The sequence below is a fragment of the Bubalus kerabau genome, chromosome 5 (assembly GCF_029407905.1).
Source record: "Bubalus kerabau isolate K-KA32 ecotype Philippines breed swamp buffalo chromosome 5, PCC_UOA_SB_1v2, whole genome shotgun sequence".
NCBI classification, from domain to species: domain Eukaryota; kingdom Metazoa; phylum Chordata; class Mammalia; order Artiodactyla; family Bovidae; genus Bubalus; species Bubalus kerabau.
The window spans coordinates 73,216,217-73,241,655 of NC_073628.1; the positions used below are offsets into that span (position 1 = coordinate 73,216,217).

General features: G+C 36.9%; 1 protein-coding gene across 1 annotated transcript in view; it reads right to left on the reverse strand.

Annotated features, from left to right (window-relative positions):
* Positions 1-25,439, reverse strand: part of USH2A (usherin) — a 1,013,951-nt gene that overhangs the window by 347,221 nt on the left and 641,291 nt on the right. Inside the window, exon 41 of the mRNA XM_055581875.1 lies at positions 10,927-11,106. Coding sequence (XP_055437850.1) covers positions 10,927-11,106 — 180 coding nt within the window. The remainder of the gene's footprint in view (positions 1-10,926; positions 11,107-25,439) is intronic.

Here is a 25,439-nt window from a genome sequence, read left to right on the forward strand (position 1 = left end):
TGGATGTAACATAAATCGTGTAGCTTTTAATATGAAGGTAAAGACAGTGAGTTTATACAGTAGAATACTCTTGTTGTAAAGAATGTAATTCCCCACAATCCTATATCTTCATTGTGACTTTTACATCATAAAAGGCAGCTAAACTCATCTTTCCTCCTACCCTCTGAATAGGGTAATATACCATTTGAGCCTTTGGTTTATTTCAATTCCTAATCTATGGCTTATTTTTTTAAAAATTTTGAATCCTGTGCATTCTTTCCATTTTTAAGTATCTCATGGCCACTTGCACCTTGAAGTTTCAACTTACGCCTTGCAAATAATTCAAAGTAGATTCAGAGAAGATGAAAAATGGAAAATATAAGATGATATTTGCACACTGCAAGAAAACTTTTACATTTTGGGGGATTATTAGCATAGCATCTTGACATTATACTGAATGGATTTGAAAAGACTTAGCAATATTTTATAGTTCTCATTGCTGTGCTGTGCTTAGTAATGTCCGACTCTTTGTGACACCATATGCTGTAGCCTTCTCTGTCCATGGGGATTTTCCAGGCAAGAATACTGGAGTGGGTTGCCATACCCTCCTCAGGGGATCTTCCCAACCCAGGGATCAAACCCAAGTCTCCCGCATTGCAGGCAGATTCTTTACCATCCAAGCCAACAGGGAAGCCCAAACATACTGGCGTAGGTAGCCTATCCCTTCTCCAGGGGATCTTCCCAACCCAGGAATTGAACCATGTCTCCTCCATTGCAGGCAGATTCTTTACCAGCTGAGCTACCAAGGAAGCCCTCTCATTGCTACAGCTACAGAAAAGTGTAATAAAATGAAGTTTGAATCTGCAACTCTTTTTTTTTAAAACCCATCTCTGCTTTTTGAGCTTCTAATTGCTCTTAATTCCCTTATGCAACCTGTCATAAAAATGATATCACTCACCCTATTGTTGGTCCACCACGCTACCTACAACCCACAACTCTTAGGTGGTTTTCAAGTGAGATGAGAAAAAAAAAATAAAGAAAATTCAGTTCTTTCCTTTAGAAACTGAAGGAGAAAAGTAAGTTCACTGAACAATTCATACCACAAGTCTCAGACTCACTTCCTAATCAACTGAAGGGCTATAAATTGATTTATTTTTCCTTTCATTTGTTTACAGGCAAAGCTCTTGTGAGACTTAACCTAAGAGAAGGATGTGCTAGCGCTGTCCAGGAACTCTTAAGAGAGCAAGTTGCTTCCAGGGCAGGTCATCATTCTGCTTCCTGTAAATCATTTCCTTTCCTTCTGGTGTACAGTATTAATAGGTACTCTTTTGATCTACCTACTCTCAGCTGACTTGCAATGTTAATAAAAAATTTCTATTTACTCTGTAACATACCAAGGTGGGGACTACCCAGGTGGCACTGTGGTAAAGAATCTACCTGTCAATGCAGGAGACGTAGGAGATGCAAGAGACACAGATTTTATCCCTGGGTCAGCAAGCTCCCCTGGAGTAGTAAATAGCAACCCACTCTGATATTCTTGCCTGGGAAATCCCATGAACAGAGGAGCCTGGCAGGCTATAGTCCATAGGCTTGAAATAAGATGAACACTACTGAACATACACACACACACACAACCCAAGATGGACAGTCTAGTCCAAAGGCCAAGTTTTGTGGACATCAGTAGACTCAGTTGTATCTTCCCAACCTAACAACCCCTCCAAGCATGAGAAATAATAAAGAATGTCTATATTAAATTGCTAAGTTTTGAGGTGGCTTGAGTACACAGTAATACATAACTAAAAGAAAAGCTCAGTCTTTTAAAATTTAAAAGAGGTCTTCCTTAGTAGCTCAGTGGTAAAGCATCTGCCCACCAATACAGGAGACATGGGTTCAATCCCTGATCTGGGAAGATCCCACATGCCACGGAGCAACTAATCCCATGGACTGCACTACTGAGTCTGTGCTCTAGAGCCTGGGAGCCACAACCGTGAGCCCACATGCCTCAGCTACAGACGCTCACGTGACTTAGAGCCCATGCTCCGCAACAAGAGAGGCCACCACAATGAGAAGCCTGAACATCGCAACCTAGAGAGTAGCCCCTGCTCACTGCAGCTAGAGAACAGCCCAGGCAGCAATAAAGGCAGTACAACTAATAAACTAACTAAATAAATAGGATCTACATCTTTAAAAAATTAATAAAATCTAAAAGAAAACTAATTCAGCAGTTTGATCTGTGAGAAATCAGTGGGCAATGGTATTCTTGCAAAATTACCCTAGTTGGGCAATAATATTGGGCAAAAATTATGTATTACATTTTAAAGAGCAAGATTTTACTCGGTCATTCAAAAGTGTATTGTCTGAACAATTACTGTGCTTTCCTATTTAGTGAAAAATGAAATAAACTTTCAATTCCAAGATTTCACTTTTTTTTTTAATTTTATTTTATTTTTAAATTTTACATAATTGTATTAGTTTCACTTTTTTAAAAAAGATATAGTTAAGGCAAATTTGGAAAAGGCTACAAAAAAATCACCAAAAACATTCAAATTCTTCTCTCTTGGCTAGCATTAATGAAGTTACAAAAGCATTTATTTATGAGTAAAAATGTACATATAATGGAAATAAAAAAATAATCCAAAAATTATGTATAATAAGTGCTAACCATGAATACTGAAGAGAAATCCATCAAGAAAAAATGTGCTCCTTTTCTGCCTGTTGAAATCCCAAGATAACCAATGAGAGTTTGATGTAAAAATCATTTGAAAATTATGATCTAGAGGTCATAGAGGGAGATATTTAAGGTATTTCAAAAGGAAAACCACTTCTCATCCTTCCTGTCTCATCATCCAATTCACATCAAAACTGCCCCAGAGCAGGGCTACCGGCCTGGCCATATTTATGTCACTTATGTCACTCTGCGGACTAAAAGTAGGAAGGGATAGAAAAGAGCAGGGCAAAATTACCCTAGTTTCTCTGGCATGTGTAAAAGACTCTGATCCTCACTTGCCCTCTCTCCAAGGCACTGTCTAGCCTTCAGAGGTAAAAGGTTTTGCACACCCAAATCCAAAGTATTTATTGGGGGTGGTGTCTCCATGCCACTAAACCAAGCTCTGGACACTAGCTGGGAATCCTGCAATTAACTAATTCTGACACTATCGACCTGGAGAGAGCCTCAGATTCCACAAGACTACTCATTTCCAGCTCCCCTCCCTGCCACCTCTGATGCCATTCACAAGTCTAGGTTGTCACCCGTGCTTCTGACCTAACGGAAGTTTCCAATGGCTTGGTACAAACGGGAGGTTCCAATGATCCCCTTCAAGTCAAGATGCCAGTGGCAAGTCAAGGTTGTTACCTGTACTTCAGACTGCTGCTGTTGCTGCCAAGTCACTTCAGTCGTGTCCGATGCTGTGTAACCCCATAGACAGCAGCCCACCAGGCTCCTCTGTCCCTGGGATTCTCCAGGCAAGAACACTGGAGTGGGTTGCCATTTCCTTCCCCAGTGCTTGAAAGCGAAAAGTGAAAGTGAAGTCGCTCTGTCGTGTCCAACTCTTTGTGACCCCATGGACTGTAGCCTACCAGGCTCTTCCACCCATGAGATTCTCCAGGCAAGAGTACTAGAGAGGGCTGCCATTGCCTTCTCCAGTACATCAGACTGACTGGCTGTAAATTAGCAGTTCCAGGTGATACCAAGCAAAGCCCCATGGGCTCCTGGGCACAAAGCCTTTCTGTATCCTCCATTTCTTCTATTATAGGAAACAGCCATCATTCAGCCTCCAGGACCTTCCCTGAGTTTCAGTGGCCATATTCAAGCACTTGCTAATCAGGGAAGGGAGGGAATGTGAGACCAGGGAGAGACAAATAGTCAACAGCAGTCTTGGGGCAAGGTCCTAGGCCTCCCTCAAGGGATATACACAATAATATCATTGAGCTAATCTGCAGATACTGAAACCCACTCACAGTGAAAGAAGTTAATGATTAATGATGGTATACTGCCCACAAGCATGCAGACCCCAGACCAGTTAGGCCTGAAGGTTGATGATGCTGACTTCTACTTACTTCACCACCAACCTATCAGAAAAATGTCCACAAGCTAATCATGCCCTCTTTGAACAGTTACTCTAAAACTTCTCACCATCTTTTCTGGGGTGGGAGAAGAGGGAGACATACCATTTTTTTTGTTTTTTTTTTTGAGGCATTGTGACCCTTTTTGCCTGTCAAAGCAATAAACCTGAGCTTTTCTACTTCACCCAAAACTCTCTCTCTGAGATTTGATTCAGTACTGGTGTTCAGGAAGGTGAGCTTTTGGCATCCCCACCATCCCCTTCACAGTTGCTGTTAATTTGCTACAGTGCTCACAGAACTCTGGAAACCCATTTACTCACCAGATTACTGGTTTCTTACAAAGCATACAACTTGGAATAGCCAGATGGAAGAGATACATGGGGCAAGGTATGTGAGGAATGGCTAGAGCGTCTATGATGTGCTGAACTCCCCGCTTTCCACAATATCCATGTGTTCACCAACCTGGAACTCTATCCTTTTGGGTTTTTATGGAGGCTTCATTACAGAGACTCAAATGATGAAATCATTGGCCATTTGGAACTGAACTCAACCTCAAGTCCCTCTCCCCTTCTAGGAGGTCAGGGGTGGGTGGGATCAGAGTTTCAACCTTCTGATCACCTGTATCGCTCCTTCAGTAACCTGTCCCCCTCCACCCCCATCCTTGGGTACTTTCCAAAAGTCATCTCATTAACATAATAAAAGATACCTTTTATAGCTCTGCTTAGGAAATTCCAAAGGCTTCTGGAGCTCCTGCCAGAAACAGGGACCAAGATCATGTATACATTTCTTATTTTAAATCACAATATTGCAAGAGGCCAAAAAAGAATCTCAGTAGGAAGATAAAGAAAATAGTAAGTACCAAATATTTATGAAGACAAGACACTGTGCTAAGCATATGACATAAACTGTGTTGCTCAGTCCTCTGGCTTCCCTGATAGCTCAGTTGATAAAGAAAAAGAAAGAAAGAAAGTGAAGTTGCTCAGTCGTGTCCAACTCTTCGCAACCCCATGGACGATAGCCTACCAGGCCCCTCCGTCCATGGAATTTTCCAGGCAACAGTACTAGAGTGGGTTGCCATTTCCTTCTCCAGGGCATCTTCCCAACCCAGGGATGGAATCCGGGTCTCCTGCATTGCAGGCAGATGCTTTACTGTCTCAGCCACCAGAGAAGTTATTAAAGAATCTGCCTGCAATGCAGGAGGCCCAGGTTAGTTTTCTGGGTCAGGAAGATCAACTAGAGAAGGGATAGGCTACTCACTCCAGTATTCTTGGACTTCCCTTGTGGCTCAGCTGGTAAAGAATCCGCCTGCAATGTGGAAGACCTGGGTTCGATCCCTGGGTTGGGAAGATCCCCTGGAGAAGGCAAAGGCTACCCAATAAAGTGGTTATCATTATTCTGCCAGTTTAACAGATGAACACACTGAAGTTCAGAGAGGTCTGTGGATTCACTTCTAGACATTCAGTCTATGAATAAAAAAAAAAAGGGAATCAAATTAAAGTTTGCAGGATTCCAAAGTCTATGCTTTTACAATGTGCTTAAGTGTTAATTCCAAGTAGATTTCAATCCTTTTCTCTCAAGGATGTTTTAGATTAGGAGGAGGTCAAGATGAGGAGTGAGAAACTAAAATAAACTCTAAAAAACCACTTTGCATTTTTTAGCCTTTGCTTTTCTAATATCACATCTTTGGAAAAGGAATACATTCCTCCAGCCTAGTATTTTTATGAAGTTTGTAGATTATAATTTTCATCAATTTTAATGACAGATTATTTACTGTCAGAGAAAACTGGATTAAGTTCACAAACTAAGGTTAATCCAAGTTCCTTTCACTGTTACAATAAAGCAGTTCAGAAAAAGATAAATAGAATAAAATTGTTTCTTTTGGAAAAAATATAAAACTTTCATAAAAAAAATTTGTTTCCAGCTCGTCAGTATGGAATTTGTCACTAATCATTTTAAACTATGCCCTTTTATGCTTCTTCTGTCTCTTTTAGCTTTCTGAGTAGTTCTTTGATGTAACAAAGACAGTTTCAGACAAGATTTCAGTTCATCTGGAAAAAAGGTTTAAGTCTGGAGGCAAAATGCAGTGTATTTAAAATTTATATACTCTATAATGCCTTTGTTCTGAACTTGAAGATCCTGCAAAACTTCTAAGCTTCTTTGCCTTCCTCTAAGCTCATTTGTTCTTCCTTGGCTTATTATCATGCAATTGTGATTTTAACTGGTGGTTCCATCGTTTAACTACATGCAGAGTCATGGCTGACCCTTCCTGATCAATTGCCAATCCATACAGGTTTGACTGATAAAAGAGCCAATTAGATTTAAGCAAATTAAGGGACATCACCAATGTCAACCACTTATTAAACTGAATGCTGAATTCCATGCATACAAAACACTAATGCACTGAGCCCCATTAAGAGTTGAAATCCTAACCCCATTAGTAACTCCAGACCTGGAAGGGGTAAAGGTCAGAAGAAAGTTTCATATTTATGGATTAACATTTGGAGTCCGTTTTTATTTTTTTTAATTCTTTTCCTAGAACTCTTGAACCTACACTGTAATGCTATTCAAGAGCTTGGATTAAAGATGTTTCTCATTTCTAAGAGTATCTTAGTGATAAATATGAGCATTATGTTATTACAAACAGTTTAAAAATATAGTAATTGTAGAAATACAAAAGTCTGAGTACACACAAGTAGGTAAGGGTATGCTACATAGTTGAAGAAAAAGGCAAAACACCAAACTCTTCAGTTGACCAAGTAATATTTGAAGCGAATTTTTAAACAAAAAGTGTATGCTGTTTGGGATCTGCCACTGTCCATCTATGTCCTGAGTTATTGGTCTCATGATCTCATTTGTGTTAATTTCCATCTTAAAAATAACTTGTGTTTATCATATTGTTTAATTATATTTTTATTTTCTGTGGTCAAATTAAGAGTTTTTTTTTTTTAATAATACTAATTTTATTAAAGAGCACAATTAATGAAACAAGGAAGATCTGATAGGACTAACAAGGGCTCGAAGTTAGATACTGTTGGACATTTTCCCCCAGACCTGTTGAGGTATAATCGGCAGACATAAAACTGCACATTAATCATATTTCTCATCAGACAGAATAGAAAGATGTTTCATAACCAATACCTAAGAGATGATGTACCAGGTAAATTCTTTATGCTACGGTCCCTTACCTCTCCCAAATTCCTATGTTAACCAGTGTCTGTTACTCTCTGTTTACCTAAGTAAACAATAGGGAAGGAACCAGAGTCATGAGTCAATACAATTTGAGACTATTTCTTCCTTCTAATACTCCTGCTCTCCTTACAGTTTGGATCCCCAATTGCATCTGCATGGCCACAGCATCTCTGCACTGGACAAGCATACACAGAGGAGGTCACCTTTCCCACAGCTGGCTACAATAAAGGATTGTGCAGGTAGAAGAGGAGGTCTGAGCGGGCCTGAGCAATGATAAGCTTACAACTTAAAACTGGTAATTAAGCTATCTTGACTAACTTATTTATTTATTCATTCACCCACCAATTATTCATTATGCACCTACCATGTGTCAGGTTTGGTCTAGGCATTAAAGATAAAAACGTGAGTAAGAAACAGTCCCTGCTGTGTAAGCTCTTATCACCAGTGATTGTGACAGATGAGACAAGCAATTTCAGTATTATGCGATTGAACTCGAGGATACAGAAGGGCCCTATCTCAGCCTTGCTTGGTAAAAGATGACTTCTTGATGGACTGACTTCCAGGTTGAAACCCTAAAAATGAGTAGGACTCAGTCAGATCAAGGAGGTAAAGGAGGTTTTCTGAGCCACATTTGATAAAGAAAAAAAAAAATTAGCATTTCTGCTTTGCCCAAACTTTCTATTCTTGTTTTTCAACTACACTAGGAAGAAAACAGCTAAGGGTGCTATGGCCACCGATCTTGCATAATTCAGCATTGAAAGATAGTAGGAATTCAACATCACCATAAAAGAGATTAATGTTAAAATCAAGGGAAAGGCAATAATGAAAATAATCCAAATATAATGGAAAAGTAAATAGCATATAGAATCTTCTCTGCCTATAAGTTGGTTCGTTTCTATATATCGGTTCATTTATTATTCATTTCGGTATGAAACACAGTTCACTGGACAAAGGCATGGAAGATTTCTTTAATAACTCTCAGTACTAATTTAATTCTACTTAAACACACATATTCTAGTGAATGCCACATGCTTTTCAGCATGATTTTTATGTGTAAATCAGGATAATATGTTTTCAGATCATTAAGTAAAAGGAAGCATGAACTAAAACCTATTTAATCAATGAAGTATCACCTTTAAACTGCCACAAGGTCATAAAAAAGATAATTTCAAAGCTATAAGTTTCCTAATTGTAATCAACAACAATCTAATGATAAAGAGAAGTATGTGCTAATGGCTGTAATAAACTTGAGGAAATCACTGTCTGTCTTTGAAGACACTTTGCTTCCTCTTTTGGTGAAGGGCCACCTCCCCAATTCTGGATTTCCAAGTACATGAAGTGAATGATTGTATGCTGGCTTCTAGAGCATTATGATAATGACATGGCTATGCATCCACTGAGTGGAAATGAAGATAAGATTCAGCAGTTGACTTCAGTCCAACTGTACCACCATAAAGCAATATTTAGTTTCCTTGTGTTTGCATAATATTAACTCTTCTACTAACCCACTGACAGATACATTCACACAGTGTATATATTGAGTTAACAACAGCAGCTTGCTGTTTAACTGAATCACACATACATTATAAAGTATTAGGTTATACATAGCTTCCCTGGTGGCTCAGACGGTAAAGCGTCTGCCTGCAATGCCGGAGACCCGGCGTTGATTCCTGGGTTGGGAAGATCCCCTGGAGAAGGAAATGGCAATCCACTCCAGCACTCTTGCCTGGAAAATCCCATGGATGGAGGAGCCTGATAGGCTACAGTCCATGGGGTCGCAAAGAGTCGGACATGACTGAGTGACTTCACTTTCACTTCACTATTCCTAAACATATGAACAATGAATTAAATTTACCCCTGGGCTTCCCAGGTGGCTCTAGTGGGCTTCCCAGGTGGCGCTAGTGGTAAAGAACCTGCCTGTCAACGCAGGAGACATGAGAGACACAAGTTTGATCCCTGGGATGGAAAGATCCCCTGGAGGAGGGCATGGCAACCCACTCCAGTACTCTTGCCTAGAGAATCCCATGGACAGAGAAGCCCAGTGTCCCACACACCAAAGGGCCTCAAAGACATGGGCACAACTGAAGCAACTTAGCACACATGCACTTTTATGAATGCAATGTAAATTTCTGTAAATTACAAACTATTGAAATCAGTATAAAAGCCAGAAAATGAATATGCAACTCAAATATTTCACATATTCTGTTAAGATGTTACTATACCACTGAAAAATCTCCATTAAAGCACTAATCACTCTTTAAATAGGAATAAAAGGTATTATATACTAGGGTATAGAGTCTTCACAATTTTTTAATCCCTTCTAGCAGTAAAAAATGCTTTAGAGTAAAAAATGCTTTTTAATCCCTTTAGAGTAAAAAATGAAGATAGGAATACCCAAGGTTTGTTTTGTTTTGATCTCAGTTCTTAAACAGGCACCTACCTAAATTCAATTCTCTCTTCATAAAATTATCTGTTCATAAAATAGGCAACTGAGTTGATCTACCCCAAAAGTCTCTTTCAAGCATTCTTTTCTTAAACAATGTGGCTTCTGCTATTTAGAGTTTCAAGTGTTTTGGTAAATATCTACTCATTAATTCTTACAATGTCATAAAAGGCACATAATAGTAATTTTTATGACATAGAAGGTAATGAATTTTTCCTTGGCTGAAGAGTTCCATACAAACTGTAGATTAACTCTTACTTTCCCTTGATGAGACCTTTGCTGCTCTTACACTCTTTACGACTACAGAGGGATCTATCCAGCCTTGCAGATCACTCTTAAGGAGATAAGGACATCATCCTTTAGTACAAGACACACTGGTTCCTGAAGCTGGGCTACGAGCAGACACTGAGTGTCCTGGGGTCCTTTTCCTTTGGTATTTAAAAAATACATGTTTCTAAACACTCAACCAAGAATCATGCTTATTTCTGAAGTGTACTTTCTGCTCAAGAACTGTACATAACAATCTAAGGCAGAGTTTTATTCTTAGTAATTAGTTCCTATAAACAGTTAAAACAAGGGTAGAGTTGAATCTAGATCATAATAGTTCTGAATAAGGTAAGTCAATCTTTATCAGAGAAATAGTTAAAAATGGCCAGGCTGAGTCACATTTCACCTGTGAAAATGATACTGAACTCTAATCATTAGGACATGGAATTTAAGGATGCTTTTCCAGTGGTGTGAATAGTTTTCCTATTCTATTACCCTTACTCTGCTTTTTTCTTTTTTGGTCAAATGAGAGGTTTATATATACATCTAAACTTGTTTTCCAAAAAAACAGGAATGAAAACCACTTGTATGAGAAAAACAAAGTACAAATTTAAAATATACATTTTGAATCTAAATGAAGTCTCAGACAAAAAAGAATTTCCCTATATTCTCACTATGCATAAAGCAAGAGACGCATGTGTGTGTACATACACATACATACAGACATGTGTGTGTGCATACACAGAGTGCTAGATGAAAATGATCTCAATAAAATAATACTAATATAAGTATTTAATATTCAATAAAATAATACTAATAATAATACTAATAAAATCAATAAAACAAAGCAAGAACAAAAATCACCAGAAATACAACTGAGACTCTAAGTTCTGAAAAAATTAATTCTAACAATAAACAGGCATTCAATGGAGACAGTTCTAGAGCATTTGTATACATTCAGATACCAACGTTGTTCACAGACTTACCCCCTGGAGGCATTGAAATCATTACAGGATCACTCATCAAGCTGCCTTGGCTATTGGAAACATTCACTTGTACTGTGTAGTTCGTAAAAGGAACCAATCCATTGATGAGCACCCAAAGGTTGGTCTCTTCACCACTGTGCATGATTTGTGTGCCATTCAGAAGAGTGTAGTTATCACCTGCTGATTATAAAAAGAAAAGTATTTAAATTAGTGTATAATTAAGGATTCTTTCCTTCTATTATTTGAGTATTTTCTTGGGTTCTAAATATAGAGTGCTAAGTAGAGCTATCTGTATCAGTACCCAGAGGGGCATTTCATGTGCTGCTATCAACATACATAAATTTATTATTTTCTGAACAAAATGTTACCTGAATTAATATGTTTATTAATTTCCAATTTATTCAGTGCAGAGATTTGAATAACTCTACTGATATTTTTAAGACAGTATGAAGCCTAATCACAAATATCATGGATATAAGTATAAATACTGTACAGATATATAAATTGATCAGTTAATAATGGATTATTTACAATTGTTTGATTTTTTTTTTTAAGTTCTTGAATTTTATTTATGTACAGACTGGAAGGAAATCACACTCTGTTTCCCTAAATGGAATGGTTCTGGATATAAATAGTATACTCAGATATGTGTTATATGTCTCATTTATTACCAGTACCAATTGGTTTATTTTCTGCTCATTTTGCTTGTAAGGTTAGTTGACTACTTTCTATCTAATACCTCTTCAAAACAAAATTGGTGACAATATTCTGAAAAGTAACTAGGGATAGGAAGTAATGTGTCCACTTTGATCAGAATATCTATTTTTTTTTTTAACCTCTATGGGAAAATGCAGAGGCTGCCTCTCTGTATATAAGAATCACCATGAAAGTACATCACCGGGTCCTACCACTACCCTCCTTCCAAAACTTCAGGGAACCCAAATCTCTAGATTAGAATACAGGAAAATACTCTTGTCTGATAAAAGGGTTTTATCTCCATCTTCTATGCAACTGGGTTACATTCAAGATTAAGAAGAGCTAGAAATTAGACTTAAAAAATAAGGCTACAACTGAACAGTATATTATAACATTTATTTCACTTGCTATGTTAGATGATTTCATGAAAAGTTTCCATTAGGAAATTTTTTAAGATATCGCCTAATTTAGTAAACTTTAGTTATATTTACTCTTAAAAGATTGAAAAAAGAATAGTTAGAAATAGTAATATTTACTTCAAATAGCCATCCTCCTTTGCCAGAACACTTTTTTACTGTATGTACCTTTAATTTTTCCCATATACATGCTACAAATATAAGCAAACAAATAAAAAACACTGATGCAGGCTTCAAGGGGAAAGCTTATTTGTGAGCTCTCTGGATACTGATATAATCTTTACTGTTTAAATGTTTTAAAAAGTAAAGATGGTGACGTATGAAAAGTGATCTTGCATTGTACAGCAGACAAAAGTTAACAGGTGCAATATTTACAAAAATATTATATTTTTACATAGTTTAGTATAGTGCAAGAGAAGGAAATGGCATCCCACTCCACTAGTCTTGCCTCGAGAATCCCATGGACAGAGGAGTCTGGTGGGCTACAGTCCATGGGGTCGCAAAGAGTCAGACATGACTGAGCGACTTCACTCACTCTCAGTATAGTACAAAGGAAAGTAGATAAATTTGGTGATTAGAGAGCTTCTGCATTTGAACTTGTCCTTTTCATTCTTGAGTGGTGTACTGTTTGTAAGTTACTTAATTTTATTTATTTTTTTACCACCACACTGGGTAGCTGTGGGATCTTAGTTTCATAACTAAGGACTGAACCCAGGTCCACAATAGCAAAAGCACTGAGTCTTAATATCTTGACTGCCAGGGAATTACCTGTAAGTTACTTAATATTTCTGAACCTCATTTTTCTTCTGTGAACTGGGGATAATAACGCTCCTTTGTTTGCCATATTATTATGACCGTTAAATGAGATGCTCAGCAGCAGCAGCTAGAAATGTTATTGTTCCTGTTGCAATAATTTCTATTCATTTTTAGTAAAACAAGATAGAGACATTGTCACAGTTTGCTGCTGCGACTGCTAAGTTGCTTCAGTCATGTCCAACTCTGTGCGACCCCAGAGACGGCAGTCCACCAGGCTCCCCCATCCCTGGGATTCTCCAGGCAAGAACACTGGAGTGGGTTGCCATTTCCTTCTCCAATGCATGAAAGTGAAAAGTGAAAGTGAAGTCGCTCAGGTTGTCTACTTGAAAGTTACACAGTCATGTCCGACTCCTAGTGACCCCATGGACTGCAGTCTTCCAGGCTCCTCCGTCCATGAGATTTTCCAGGCAAGAGTACTGGAGTGGGGTGCCATTGCCTTCTCCTTGTCACAGTTTAAGAATGGTTTTAAGTTCCCAAAATGGAAACAGACAACACATCTATGTACCTGAAGAAGTTATGAAACCTACAAAGGAGCTGTTGATAATCTACTAATGCATTACAGCAGAAAGGATACAACGTCTCTTGTTATATCCATGCAACAGATACATTTCTGAAAAATATTTAGAACTATCAAGTGATTAAGAATTACTGACGCTGTATTTTACTTTCTCTAGTACCTACCTACTACATTCTCCCCACCTCCACCCAATCAAGTATTATTATTCAAAAATCTAAGGTTTTTCAATTAATAAAACAATGCTAATCTCATTCAATTCCATTGTACTATTGTTTCATCAGGTTGCATTTCAAACTCTAAAATTAATAAGATCAAAGGATGAAAAGAAGAACTCATATTTAGTTATGAGCCTTCTTATGAAATATGGGTAAGGCAGATCAAGACTTTAAAAATATGCCAAATTTTTAAATAGATACTTATAATAACTTTGGGATGGAGTACTTAGCTGAGAATTTTATTGCTGTGAAGTCCACAGATAGGTTAAGTGTTTTCCATGAACAGAAGAAATCCCTAGTTCATGCAAGAATTTATTACCCTGAACTTGAATTGGCACATCCAAAGGAGTAGTTTGTTGCAAAGTAAATAAATGGTACTTATGGGCTAAAACATGGGACTAATAATTCTATTCCTTTTTGGTAAAACAAGATAAAGACATAGGCCCAGTTTAAGGATGATTTTAAGTTCCCAAAATAGAAATAGACAACACAGCTAGATAGGTGAAGAAGTTATGAAACTTACAAAGTAGCTGTTGATAAGCTCCTAATGCACTGAAAAGACATTTCCAAATTATGCTACATTAGCTTTCATAGAATTTTTACAACTGGTCAACTTGATTATTGAACTCCAACTGCATGCAGGGAGTAGACCTGAGTAGGTGCTGATAACAGTTTGCCTCGAATAAGTAAGACACAGTTCTTGCACTTAAGAAACTTGTTTTAGATTAACATGAATCCCTTCTAATCATGATCTAAGAAAACTTTCATTATTCACATCTGAAGATCTTCTCAAGTTCCCATAATGTGCTGTTCCTTAAAAACATATTCAGTTATAGCTGAAACAATTGCTGCTATCATCACATGCCCAGATCTAAAATTTCAAAAAGGTCAGCTTATCCTAGGAAACCCAGGAAAATGCCCTATTTCCTTGAAAGTGGTATAAGATGTCAAATTGCAAGACAACAATGAAAATTATAAAAATAAGCCAAGAGAATACAGTTTTACACATTTCAAGCCTGGTGTAACTGTAAGCTCAATGAGTTAACGTCTATGATGATGATACTGGTGAGGCTTTTTTTCTCCCCCGTTGTATTTTGTTTGTTTGTCTTGGAAGCAAATTTCTAGCTGTAAAATGAAAAATATTGCCAGCTTTGAAAATGGCATGGCAGGGGGAAATATATTAAGTACCACTTTATTCTAAGTTTCCCGGATAACATTAATACATGGTAATTATACAATTAGTTGTAACATTAAGTCCTAGTTATAGAACAATGATTACTCAGTAATTATCAGAAGTATATAATTACTCAATAATTATGAGAAGTATGCAATTACATAACCATTTCGTTCAGCTCAAAAAAGAACTTGTACATCTCCAGGAATCATGCAGCTGAGTGAATTGAATGTCTTTCACCTCCACTAACATAAAGCTCAATTCAGAGACCTGGAGCAAATGACAGGATTTCAACCCTCACTGAAGCTCAAAAATCTCCGGATTCAAAACCAATACAGGACCCAGAGATTTCAGCTGTTCTCCACCTTATTCTCCCTGATCTCTCTTTCTTCCAATAAACTTTGCCAATTTGGGTTCCTAGCTTTTAAGGGAAAAATCTTAAAAATGTAGGTCCTCTGATCCTTTTAAAGGGGTTGTGCTTTACTTTTCACTGCATAAACTTTGTTTTCAGTGGGCTGGAAAATACAGCCCCGTTGGTTCAGCCTCAAGAATCAAGCTAGAAAATACTACAGTGATAAGCATTTCCTATCACAGGTGACCACTCCTGTCTGGTCAGCCTCAGTGCTGACCTGATTTGTGAGTATAAATGGATGGTGCTGGTCGGGTTAAGATTCTATGTTCTGGAACCACAACTCCCATGACTCCTCCTCCAGGCACTGTGAGCTTGGAGTCCCCTTCATCTACCTTCTTTAGCTCTGGTCTGCGCCATTGAGCTTTAACTGGTTTTTCAGTCACTAAGTCATATCTGACTCTTTGTGAACCCATGGACTGCAGCTTTAACTGGGGATTGCACTAAACTCTTTGCACCATGAGACTGTCTATACCTGTGTTCCAGAGCTCACCCATGTCAAAATTGCCTGGGAGTACTTCACACACCTGAGTTCTAACCCAGACCTTACTAAAGGAGAACACCAGAGTGTATGGGGAATCACATGGTGATTTTTCTTCAGTATGCATAATTACTGGCTTTAGGATGATTTAACCCATGTTCAAGGTGGCCTTAATGTAATGATCAAAATTCATTTCCTTTGCTTGAAAAAATTATCAGGCTGCATTTGGCATCCTTATGAGTGATGCGTTTAGATTCTAGCTTTGGGTTGCAAAATGTTGACTAGTGAAACAATGCATCTTTAGAAAGTGTAAAGTTAACTTGCAAACCAGACTGTCTTTACAGACTACAAAATCTAGTACAGTTATGCTATAAGAAAGTTTAAAATATGAATAAAAACATTTTTAAATGAATAAAAAATTTTTTAAAGGAAAAAGAAAAGGCATATTATGCAAACAACAACCATATGAGAATTGGCTATACTAATATCAGATAAAACAGACTGTTAGACAAAAAGCATTATGAGCAATAGAGAGAGACATTTAAAAATGATAACAGGTTATTCTATCGGGAATATATAATTATGAACATACATGCACCTATATGGGCTTTCCAGGTGGATCTAGTGGTAAAGAACCTGCCTGCCAGTGCAGGGGACAGAAGAGACTAGGGTTCAATCCCTGGGTCAGCAAGATCCCCTAGAGGAGGGCATGGCAACCCGCTTCAATATCCATGACTGGAGAATCCGTGGACAGATGAGCCTGGAGGACTAGGCTCCTTCAAGGGTTGTAAAGAGTTGGACACAATGCGTCTATATCTTTCTGGTTTTAATCATAATAAAATTTTGCCTGTTTGCTTGATTTTATAATAAATGAAACCTTGAAGTATGTAAAAGTATGTATATCACACACCTGAGGACAATAACTTAAGAATTTCTGAATGAAGTTTCTCTTTCTTTCTCCACTGAGGATGCAGAGAAAAGGAAGGATTCTTTGCACACTGGCCTGTATCATGCAATCACAAGGAAAAAACATATTTGGTATAGATCACGCAACATTCTAAAATAAAACCCTAGATGTTGTTTCAGACTATTCTACATTCTCAAGGATTTCCCAAAAGCTTAATTCTTTCAGTCCTACTTTTCTATTTTACTTGGAAGGAAAAAGTGTTAAATGAAGAAGCAATCAAAGTAAATCTCACATGTACCACAGGTTTCACATGAAAGGAACTTATCCTTCAGCTTTGAATATGAAGACCAACACTAAAATGTGAACAACCCGGATGCCCATTTCTAAAGCTAAAATCTTACTTCTCATGTTCGTACTTGCTGAATCGTAGGATATTTTTCTGTACAATTAGTTTTTAAGCAAAAACCAGTGTAAACAGATATTCTCACAGGTATGAGTCACAGATGAGTAATTGATGACTATTCTGGAAATATCATCTCATGGGGCTCTCTAGATTGAAATAACATAAATGGGTATCCTTTCCCATTCTTGTTATAATCATTGTCACAAGAATTTTAATGCACCATATATTCCATAATTTTTTTCCTCTGTGCTGTACTGCTCTGACCTTTTCAATATTCTATAATTTGACTGGCTGGCTATTTCAGTTCTCTCCTTTTTACAGCCTTATTAACTTGTGGAAAAGGGGTGAAATGAACAGCCAATCAGAATACATAATATTGCAAAGGTCAGTGTAGTCTTGTAAGTATCATCACACACAGAAGACTGTATGCCAGGCATTAACATCCTGATATCTTATTCATGTGACAAAGATTGTAACAAGAACAGAAAATGGCACAACATGAATCCATTCTCGTGACAAAGATCATAATGAGGAATGACAGCGAACAAACCAAACTGATTCTTGTTACCTTGTGAGGATTTTACATGTCAGACCTGGTCCTGTTTAAGTTAGCCTTTTTCTGAATCCAATTACACCTTATGGTAGAAAAGATATTGACCAATTTTCCCACTTCTGGCTGGAAAAAGAAAATGCTATTTTTTTCCTGTATTGGGGGGGGGGTCTCAATTTTAGTGTTGTTCAGCCTCACCCCACCATCACAGAATTCTGCCAATCCACAGGTAAAATATGCTGAATGGCATTTTGCAAATTAGGGCCATGTGGCCAGTATGCCCTTAAATGGGAGCTAAGAATTCTAGGTTACTCTAGACAGCACATATTAATATTTAAGTCACTTTTATTTCTTCTGTGTAAAGATATTTCATATTATTGTACCCAAGATGCAAATGCATGCTCCAAGCATCATTATTTTAATAGATCTTACTTTGATATAAATCTGAAAGAATTTAAGTTAATATATAGGTAAAAGGACCTATTCCTGACTTTAAGTTTTTGCCAACATACAAAACTTTTATAGATCTTTACTTACACAGCTTTATTCTCCACAGAACATTTTGAAAGAGAAAAAAATAAGTAGCTCGTGAAGCACTTAGGCTCTGAGAAAGACAGTGTTCTGTTAATGCATCCTACTTTTACCATTATTGTAATTACTCTAACGTGATGCTTAATTAGTTGTCCTCTAGTAAAAGCTGTACTTCTTTGATTCCTCTTTAAAGTGGTCATTCTGCTATTATAACAATTGTAGTTCAGGGAATAAATACACAGAATATTTCATCAATTCACCAAAAGATGCTGCACAATAATTTTCCCCAAGTCTGTGCTCAAACAAGAGCAATACAGTTCTATAGAGAGTGAGGATATTTTTGTCTGGTGCTGTTTTGATTTATTTTTTTAATTTACAGGCAAGAGTAAACTAATGTTACACAATTAATCTTCTAAATATTTTAAATACCATTTTTTTAAAGTCACTAGCAATAGCTGCTCTTCTAAAGGTTTAAAAAGAATAACTGAAGAGTATGGATGGATTTGGAGGGCATTATACTAAGTGAAATAAGCCAGAGAGAGAAAGATAAATTCTGTATGATATCATGGATATGTGGAATGTACAAAATACAACAAACTGGTGAATATACCAAAAAAGAAATAGACTCACAGATACGGAGAACAAACGAGTAGTCATCAGTGGGGAGAGGATGGGCAACATAAGGGTGGGGGAGTAGAAGGTACAGACTACTGGGTATAAGACAGGCTCAAGGATGTGCGAATACATAGGGGGAATACAATATGGAGAAAATAGTCAATATTTCATAATAACTGTAAGTGGAAAGCAGCCCTTAAGAATTTTATAAAAATAAAAAATTTTTAAAAGGGGTAAGCAAAGAGTCCCTTGGACTCCAAGGAGATCCAACCAGTCCATTCTGAAGGAGATCAGCCCTCGGTGTTCTTTGGAAGGAATGATGCTAAAGCTGAAACTCCAGTACTTTGGCCACCTCATGCGAAGAGTTGACTCATTGCAAAAGACTCTGATGCTGGGAGGGACTGGGGGCAGGAGGAGAAGGGGACGACAGAGGATGGGATGGCTGGATGTCATCACTGACTCGATGGATGTGAGTCTGAGTGAACTTCGGGAGTTGGTGATGGACAGGGAGGCCTGGCGTGCTGCGATTCATGGGGTCGCAAAGAGTTGGACACGACTGAGCAACTGAACTGAACTCAACTGAAGCAAAGAGTAATCAATGAATCCTTGAATGAAAGAAAGATGGGTTTACTATTGAAACTGCTTCTGAAAGACTTTTTTAACCTTTTAGAGTTATATGCCTTCCAGAGGTAATTTGCCAGACATGAAACAGCCCTTCCTACAAATCTTAATGAAAAAAAGTAAATGATTAAAAAAGGCTAAAATATTTTGCTCTAAGAAGCAAATGCAGTGTTAACATTGCCTTGCAATTTATTTTAAAGAAATAATTTTATTGCCTTATTCTAAACATAAGAAAATGAATTACAAAATGGCTTAACAGTGCCTATGTAAAAATTTGATTTAAGAGCCAAGCAAAGGTTGCTACAGTCAGAAGCAAGAGAACTATAATGTGGTACCTTTAGTCCCAAAATAAGCTTTCAACGTGTAAAGGGTCATAAGAAATACATTTGTTTGTAAAGTAAAGAGAGTTTGATATATACATTTTGCTCTCTTGAGCAACAACTTAATCGATTTTTACTCCCTGATTTCAAGTTGAGCTGATTTCCCCTTTTAGATCCTGCAGATGGTGACTTTCTAGCCTGGATAATTGTAGAAATGAAAAGAACCAGTTTGAGTCCTTTCCAAGACATTTTATCCACCTTAGTTATTTTCTTATTGTTTACCTAGATCAGTTAATGTGGTTCATCTATAAAATAAATGTGTAAAAACAAGTAACATCTCTGTCATGGCAAATAGTTAATCACTTACTTAATGCTAAGAATGCATTTTATAGTCACCAATTGTATTTTTTTTTAAGAAAGAATAAAATTGTTGCATCTTAAGGAAAAGATTGAGAAATGTGAACAGCTTATTAACAATGTTATAGGTACATACTATATGTCTTTATCTTTTAATCTTTGCTCATTGTTTGGGCTTTCATTGTCAGTATACAAATGATTATTATCTGCTTTTAAAACATGTTCATAACTCATAGATGCCAATAAGAATATTCAGTTCTTTAGGGAGATGATCAGAAAGAAACTGGTTAAAAAGGAGACCTAGTGATCTCCAATCCATAATCAAATATCTAGATTGATTGTGTCACTTGCACTTGTATTGATTTCAATTCGAGTAGCTCACCCAAGGGAATAATAAAAATGTGGAATAAAACTGATTTATGAGAACAAAATAAATCCTTTTGTGAGTGGTAATGAATTGGTACTATTTAACCCTTTCAATCACAGAGTGAAAAAACTATTTATTTTTTAAGAATGCTGAGCTAGCCCAAAGAAGTCATATCAGAAATGCCAATATTGCCAAGTGCCATTACAGTCCGTTGTAATGCTGGGGAAAAAAATGCTGCTCTAAACTTGATGGAAGGCATCATCTGACATACAACATACTTCTAGCTTTCCTGGGCCAAGTTCAATGTGCCATCACAAATGATGGACTTGCAGATCTAAAGTATTACGGAATCATTCGATAACTGTTTATTGTACTTATTTACATGATTTATAAGACAGTTGAGAAACAAGAGTCAATATGGTGGCATAGGCTGTTGTTCGGTCACTAAGTCGTGTATGACTCTTTGCGACCCGATGGACCACAGCACACCAGGCTTCTCTGTCCTTCACTATATCTGGAGTTTGTTCAAATTCATGTCCAGTGAGTCAGCGATATTAACTAGCCATCTCATCCTCTACTGCCCTCTTTACCTCTTGCCTTCAATCTTTTCCAGCATCAGGGTCTTTTCAAATAAGTCAGCTCGTTGCATCAGGTCAAAGTATTAGAGCCTCAGCTTCAACATCAGTCCTTCCGATGAATATTCAGGATTGATTTCCTTTAGGATTGACTGGTTTGATCTCCTTGCTGTCCAAGGGACTCTCAAGAGTTTTCTCCAGCACAATTTGAAAATACTAATTCTTCGGCACTCAGCCTTCTTTATGGTCCAACTCTCACATCCATACATGACTACCAGAAAAACCACAGCTTTGACTAAACGGACCTTTGTCAGCAAAGTAATGTCTCTGCTTTGTAATATGCTGTCTAGATTTGTCATAGATTTCCTTCCAAAGAACAAATGTCTTTTAATTTCATGGGTGAAGTCACCATCTGCAGTGATTTTGAAGCCCAAGAGAATAAAATCTGTCACTGTTTCCATTTTTCCCCCATCAATTGGCCATGAAATGATGAAACTGGATGTCATGATGTTAGTTTTCTGAATGTTGTGTTTTAAGCCAGCTTTTTCACTGTCCTTTTTCATCCTCATCAAGAGGCACTTTAGTTCCTCTTCACTTTCTGCCATTAGAGTGGTATCATCTGCATGCATGAGGTTGTTGATAACTCTCCTGGCAATCCTGATTCCAGCCTGTGAGTCATCCAGTCCAGCATTTCGCATAATGAATTCTGCATAGAAGTTAAATAAGCAGGGTGACAACATAAAGTCTTGACATACTTCTTTTCCAATTTGGAACAAGTCTGTTGTTCCATGTCCAGTTCTAACTGTTGCTTCTTGACCTGCATACAGGTTTCCCAGGAGGCAGGTCAGGTGGTCTGGTACTCCCATCTCTTGAAGAATTTTTCACAATTTGTTGTGATCCATACAGTCAAAGTCTTTAGCAGAGTCAATGAAGCAGAAGTAGATGTTTCTCTGGAATTCCCTTGCTTTTTCTATGGTCCAGCAGATGTTGGCAATTTGATCTCTGGTTCCTGTGCCTGTTCTAAATCTAGTTTGTATATCTCGAAGTTCTCAATTCACATACTGCTGAAGCCTAGCTTGAAAAATTTTGAGCATTATATTGCTAGCTTGTGAAATGAGCACAATTGTATGGTAGTTTGAACATTCTTTGGCATTGCCTTTCTTTGGGATTTAGGGCTTCCCTGATAGCTCAGCTAGTAAAGAATCTGCTTGCAAAGCAGGAGACCCTGGTTCAATTCCTGGGTTGGGAAGATACTCTGGAGAAGGGAAGGCTACCCACTCCAGTATTCTAGCCTGGAGAGTGACACGGACTCTACAATCCATGGGGTCGCAAAAAGTCGGATACAACTGAGTGACTTTCACTTTCTTTGGGATTTAACTACATTTAATATTTTTTCTCTCAGTATTGATGTTCTTTAGTTTACTCAAAACTTAATATATAACCATTAATTCAAGGGGTATCTCCAGGATATCATGGCCCAGGGAGATAGCTTTTAGCATAATAAAGCACATACATAAAATGCCTGAGGACAAACTCAGGTGGCTCAATGGTAAAGAATCTGCATGCCAGTGCAGGAGATGCAGGAGACTCGGGTTCCTTCACTGGGTTGAGAAAATCCCCTGGAGGAAGAATGGCAACCCACTCCAGTATTCTTGCCTGGAAACCTCCGTGGACTGAAGAGCCTGGCAGGCTACAGTCTGTGGCATCGCAAAGGGTCGGTCAGACATGACTGAGCACACACACACACTCACACACACACACACACACTCACACACACACACACACATTTGCCTTAAGGAAAATTAAAGGACCTGGGAAAAAGTAGGATGATTTGTACATAAAACCAAAACAACTGATTCTATCAACTGAGCCAACCAGCCAAGCAGTTGATTTAATGAGAAAAAAAACAAACAAAAAAACCAGCTCATGTTCTTTGAAATCCAGTAGTTAAAACATTTCCAATAGTTTGGCTTCAACTTAATTTTTAACTTTTCCATGTTGCTGACATCTTATACACATGTTCTATAACTAGGTTATCCAATTGAATAACCACTATCCACATGGGGCCCCTGAGTACCTGAAATGTGATTGTGACTGAATTTCTAATTTTATTTAATTTTAACTAATTTAAATTAAAAACTAATAATTAATTTTGCTTCTGTAAAATTTAAATTATTGAATACCTTTTTAACAGAAAATATTATGAAGTTGAAATACTGATCGAATATTTCTGATAAAAATTATCTGAATTGAAGAGTACTATAAAATATACACACTGATTTAGCATAAAAAGAAGAAAAAAATCTCACTTGAGGATATCACTTTAAGGTTTTGATTCCATGTTGAAATGATAATATTCAGGGTAGACTGATTCACAAAATATACATTATACAATTTTATTCATGTGCATACTAGAAAATTAAAAATTAGATATTTAGCTTCCTTTATATGTCTATTGGACAGCACCACTCTGATGTGCTCAAGAAAAATATTAGAATGCACACTTAAAACACAGGTTCATTTTTATCTGAAACTAACGTAAGAAAGAAAATCTTATTCTTCTTCCTATATATATATGCACACAAAATGAAGGTGAAACTTTCATTCATAAAATGCACAGGGTCTATTTAATACAATGCATTTAATTCATTGCCCTAAGAAAGCTAATTTCAGAACTACTTGGAAGGGACTCCTATAAGTGTTGAGTTGATTTGTTATCAGCTCTGTCAATTTGGCTTGTACTGTCATGGTGTTTAATGAAATTATATGAAGGTAACTATTTATCCTTGTTGGCATAAAAAGGCTTTTAAAAAAATTAATACATTTTACTATTTACAATGAAACATAATTTAATTCAGTTTGATGGTACCATAATTATTATAGCATAATATTTTTTTTTAATATGATAACTTTTGCATGTATGCCACAATAGGGTAAATCATTAAATAGGAAACAGTACAAATCAAAAAGATAATAAGAAACTCTATTATCTTAAGGGAATAAATTACTAGGGAAAAGTGAAAGTGAATCATCGTAAGTTTAAGGGATTCAAGTAAAAGCAAGATGGTTGGGTTTCTGAGAGAAGCTAGGACTCGAGGTTTTTATCATCTCAGGTTTAGTGAAGTTAAGTCTTTTGTTTCCAAGTTCTCGTGAGAATTCGGAGTTTTAAAATCTGTTGTTTTCTAAAATCTTCTAGTACTTTTGCTATAAGATGACACATGCTACAAACTGTCCTCTTTTGTCTTGGCTTCATTCACTCCTTCTTTGACTATAAAAGAAATACTCGTTCATTGTAAATTTTAATTATTATCAGACACTATGAAAAGCTAGAATTATCTAAAATTTCAAGATAATCATTATTATTGTATCAATATTTTGGTGTATTTTGGTATTTATCCTTTCATATTTTACACATATAAATACATTATCATTTTTCCCACTTATAGACTTTTTAATGCTCTTGTTTTGCACTTGTAACAATATAATTTTCTTAATTATGACACTTCTGCATAATCTTTTTCATCAATTCACCACAATACAGTCAATCTGTATAGCTAGACTTTTAGGACCATGGCCTTCAACTCTCATTGTACAAATAAATAGTCAGGAAAATAACTTTCCAAATATTTTTGTGCACCTATCTAACAATATCTTTGAAAAAAATTCCAAGAAGAGTTGCTCATTTTCCCAATGGGCACAAATAGATACATATACTTTAAACATTTTATATTTAAAAGCTTATTTTAATTATCTTGAATGAATCCTTAGAAACAAAAATTAGTCAAATAGCTTTGTTGTGGCTTACTTAAAATAATCGTATTAAATGGATATATTTGTGATTGAAACTTAAACTAGAGCTCTTTATGTTTCAAGAAAAAGCATCCATCCTAACTGTTAGTGTGTTATATCATGTTAGCTGAGTGGGTTAAACTCATGGAAATGTTTCTTAAGTGTAAGGAGCTCTGTATTTTCTGTTTTAATGGAGCTGAAAAAATAACTCAGATTTATAAATGTTTAAATAAAGTATTGATGAAAATCACACAGATATGATACCAATAATGATTTTTTGAATGTTATAATAAAAACAAAATCACAATCACAAAAGTAAAAAACCTGACTATTCCCCTCACCTCACCTCACGTCACCTCACTAGCTTCCCTGGTGGCTCAAATGATAAAGAATCTGCCTGCAATGTAGGAGACCTGGGTTGGGAAGATCCCCTGGAGAAGAGAATGGCTACCCACTCCAGTATTCTTGTCTAGAGAATTCCATGGACAGAGGAACCTTGGGGGCTACAGTCCATGGGGTCACAAAGAGTCAGAGATGACTGAGAACACTTTTACTTTTCTTCTTTTAATCCTCACAGGAAATATGAGGCCTTTATGAAAAAATAACAAAACTTTATTGTGAGATATAAAATGCCTAAATAAATGGAATCACGACACATTTCTCGATGAGAAATATTTGGTGGTATAAAATCCCTCATGAATTAATTTATAAGATGAAGAGTTCATTAAAGATATCAGTGGCATTTTTTTAAGCT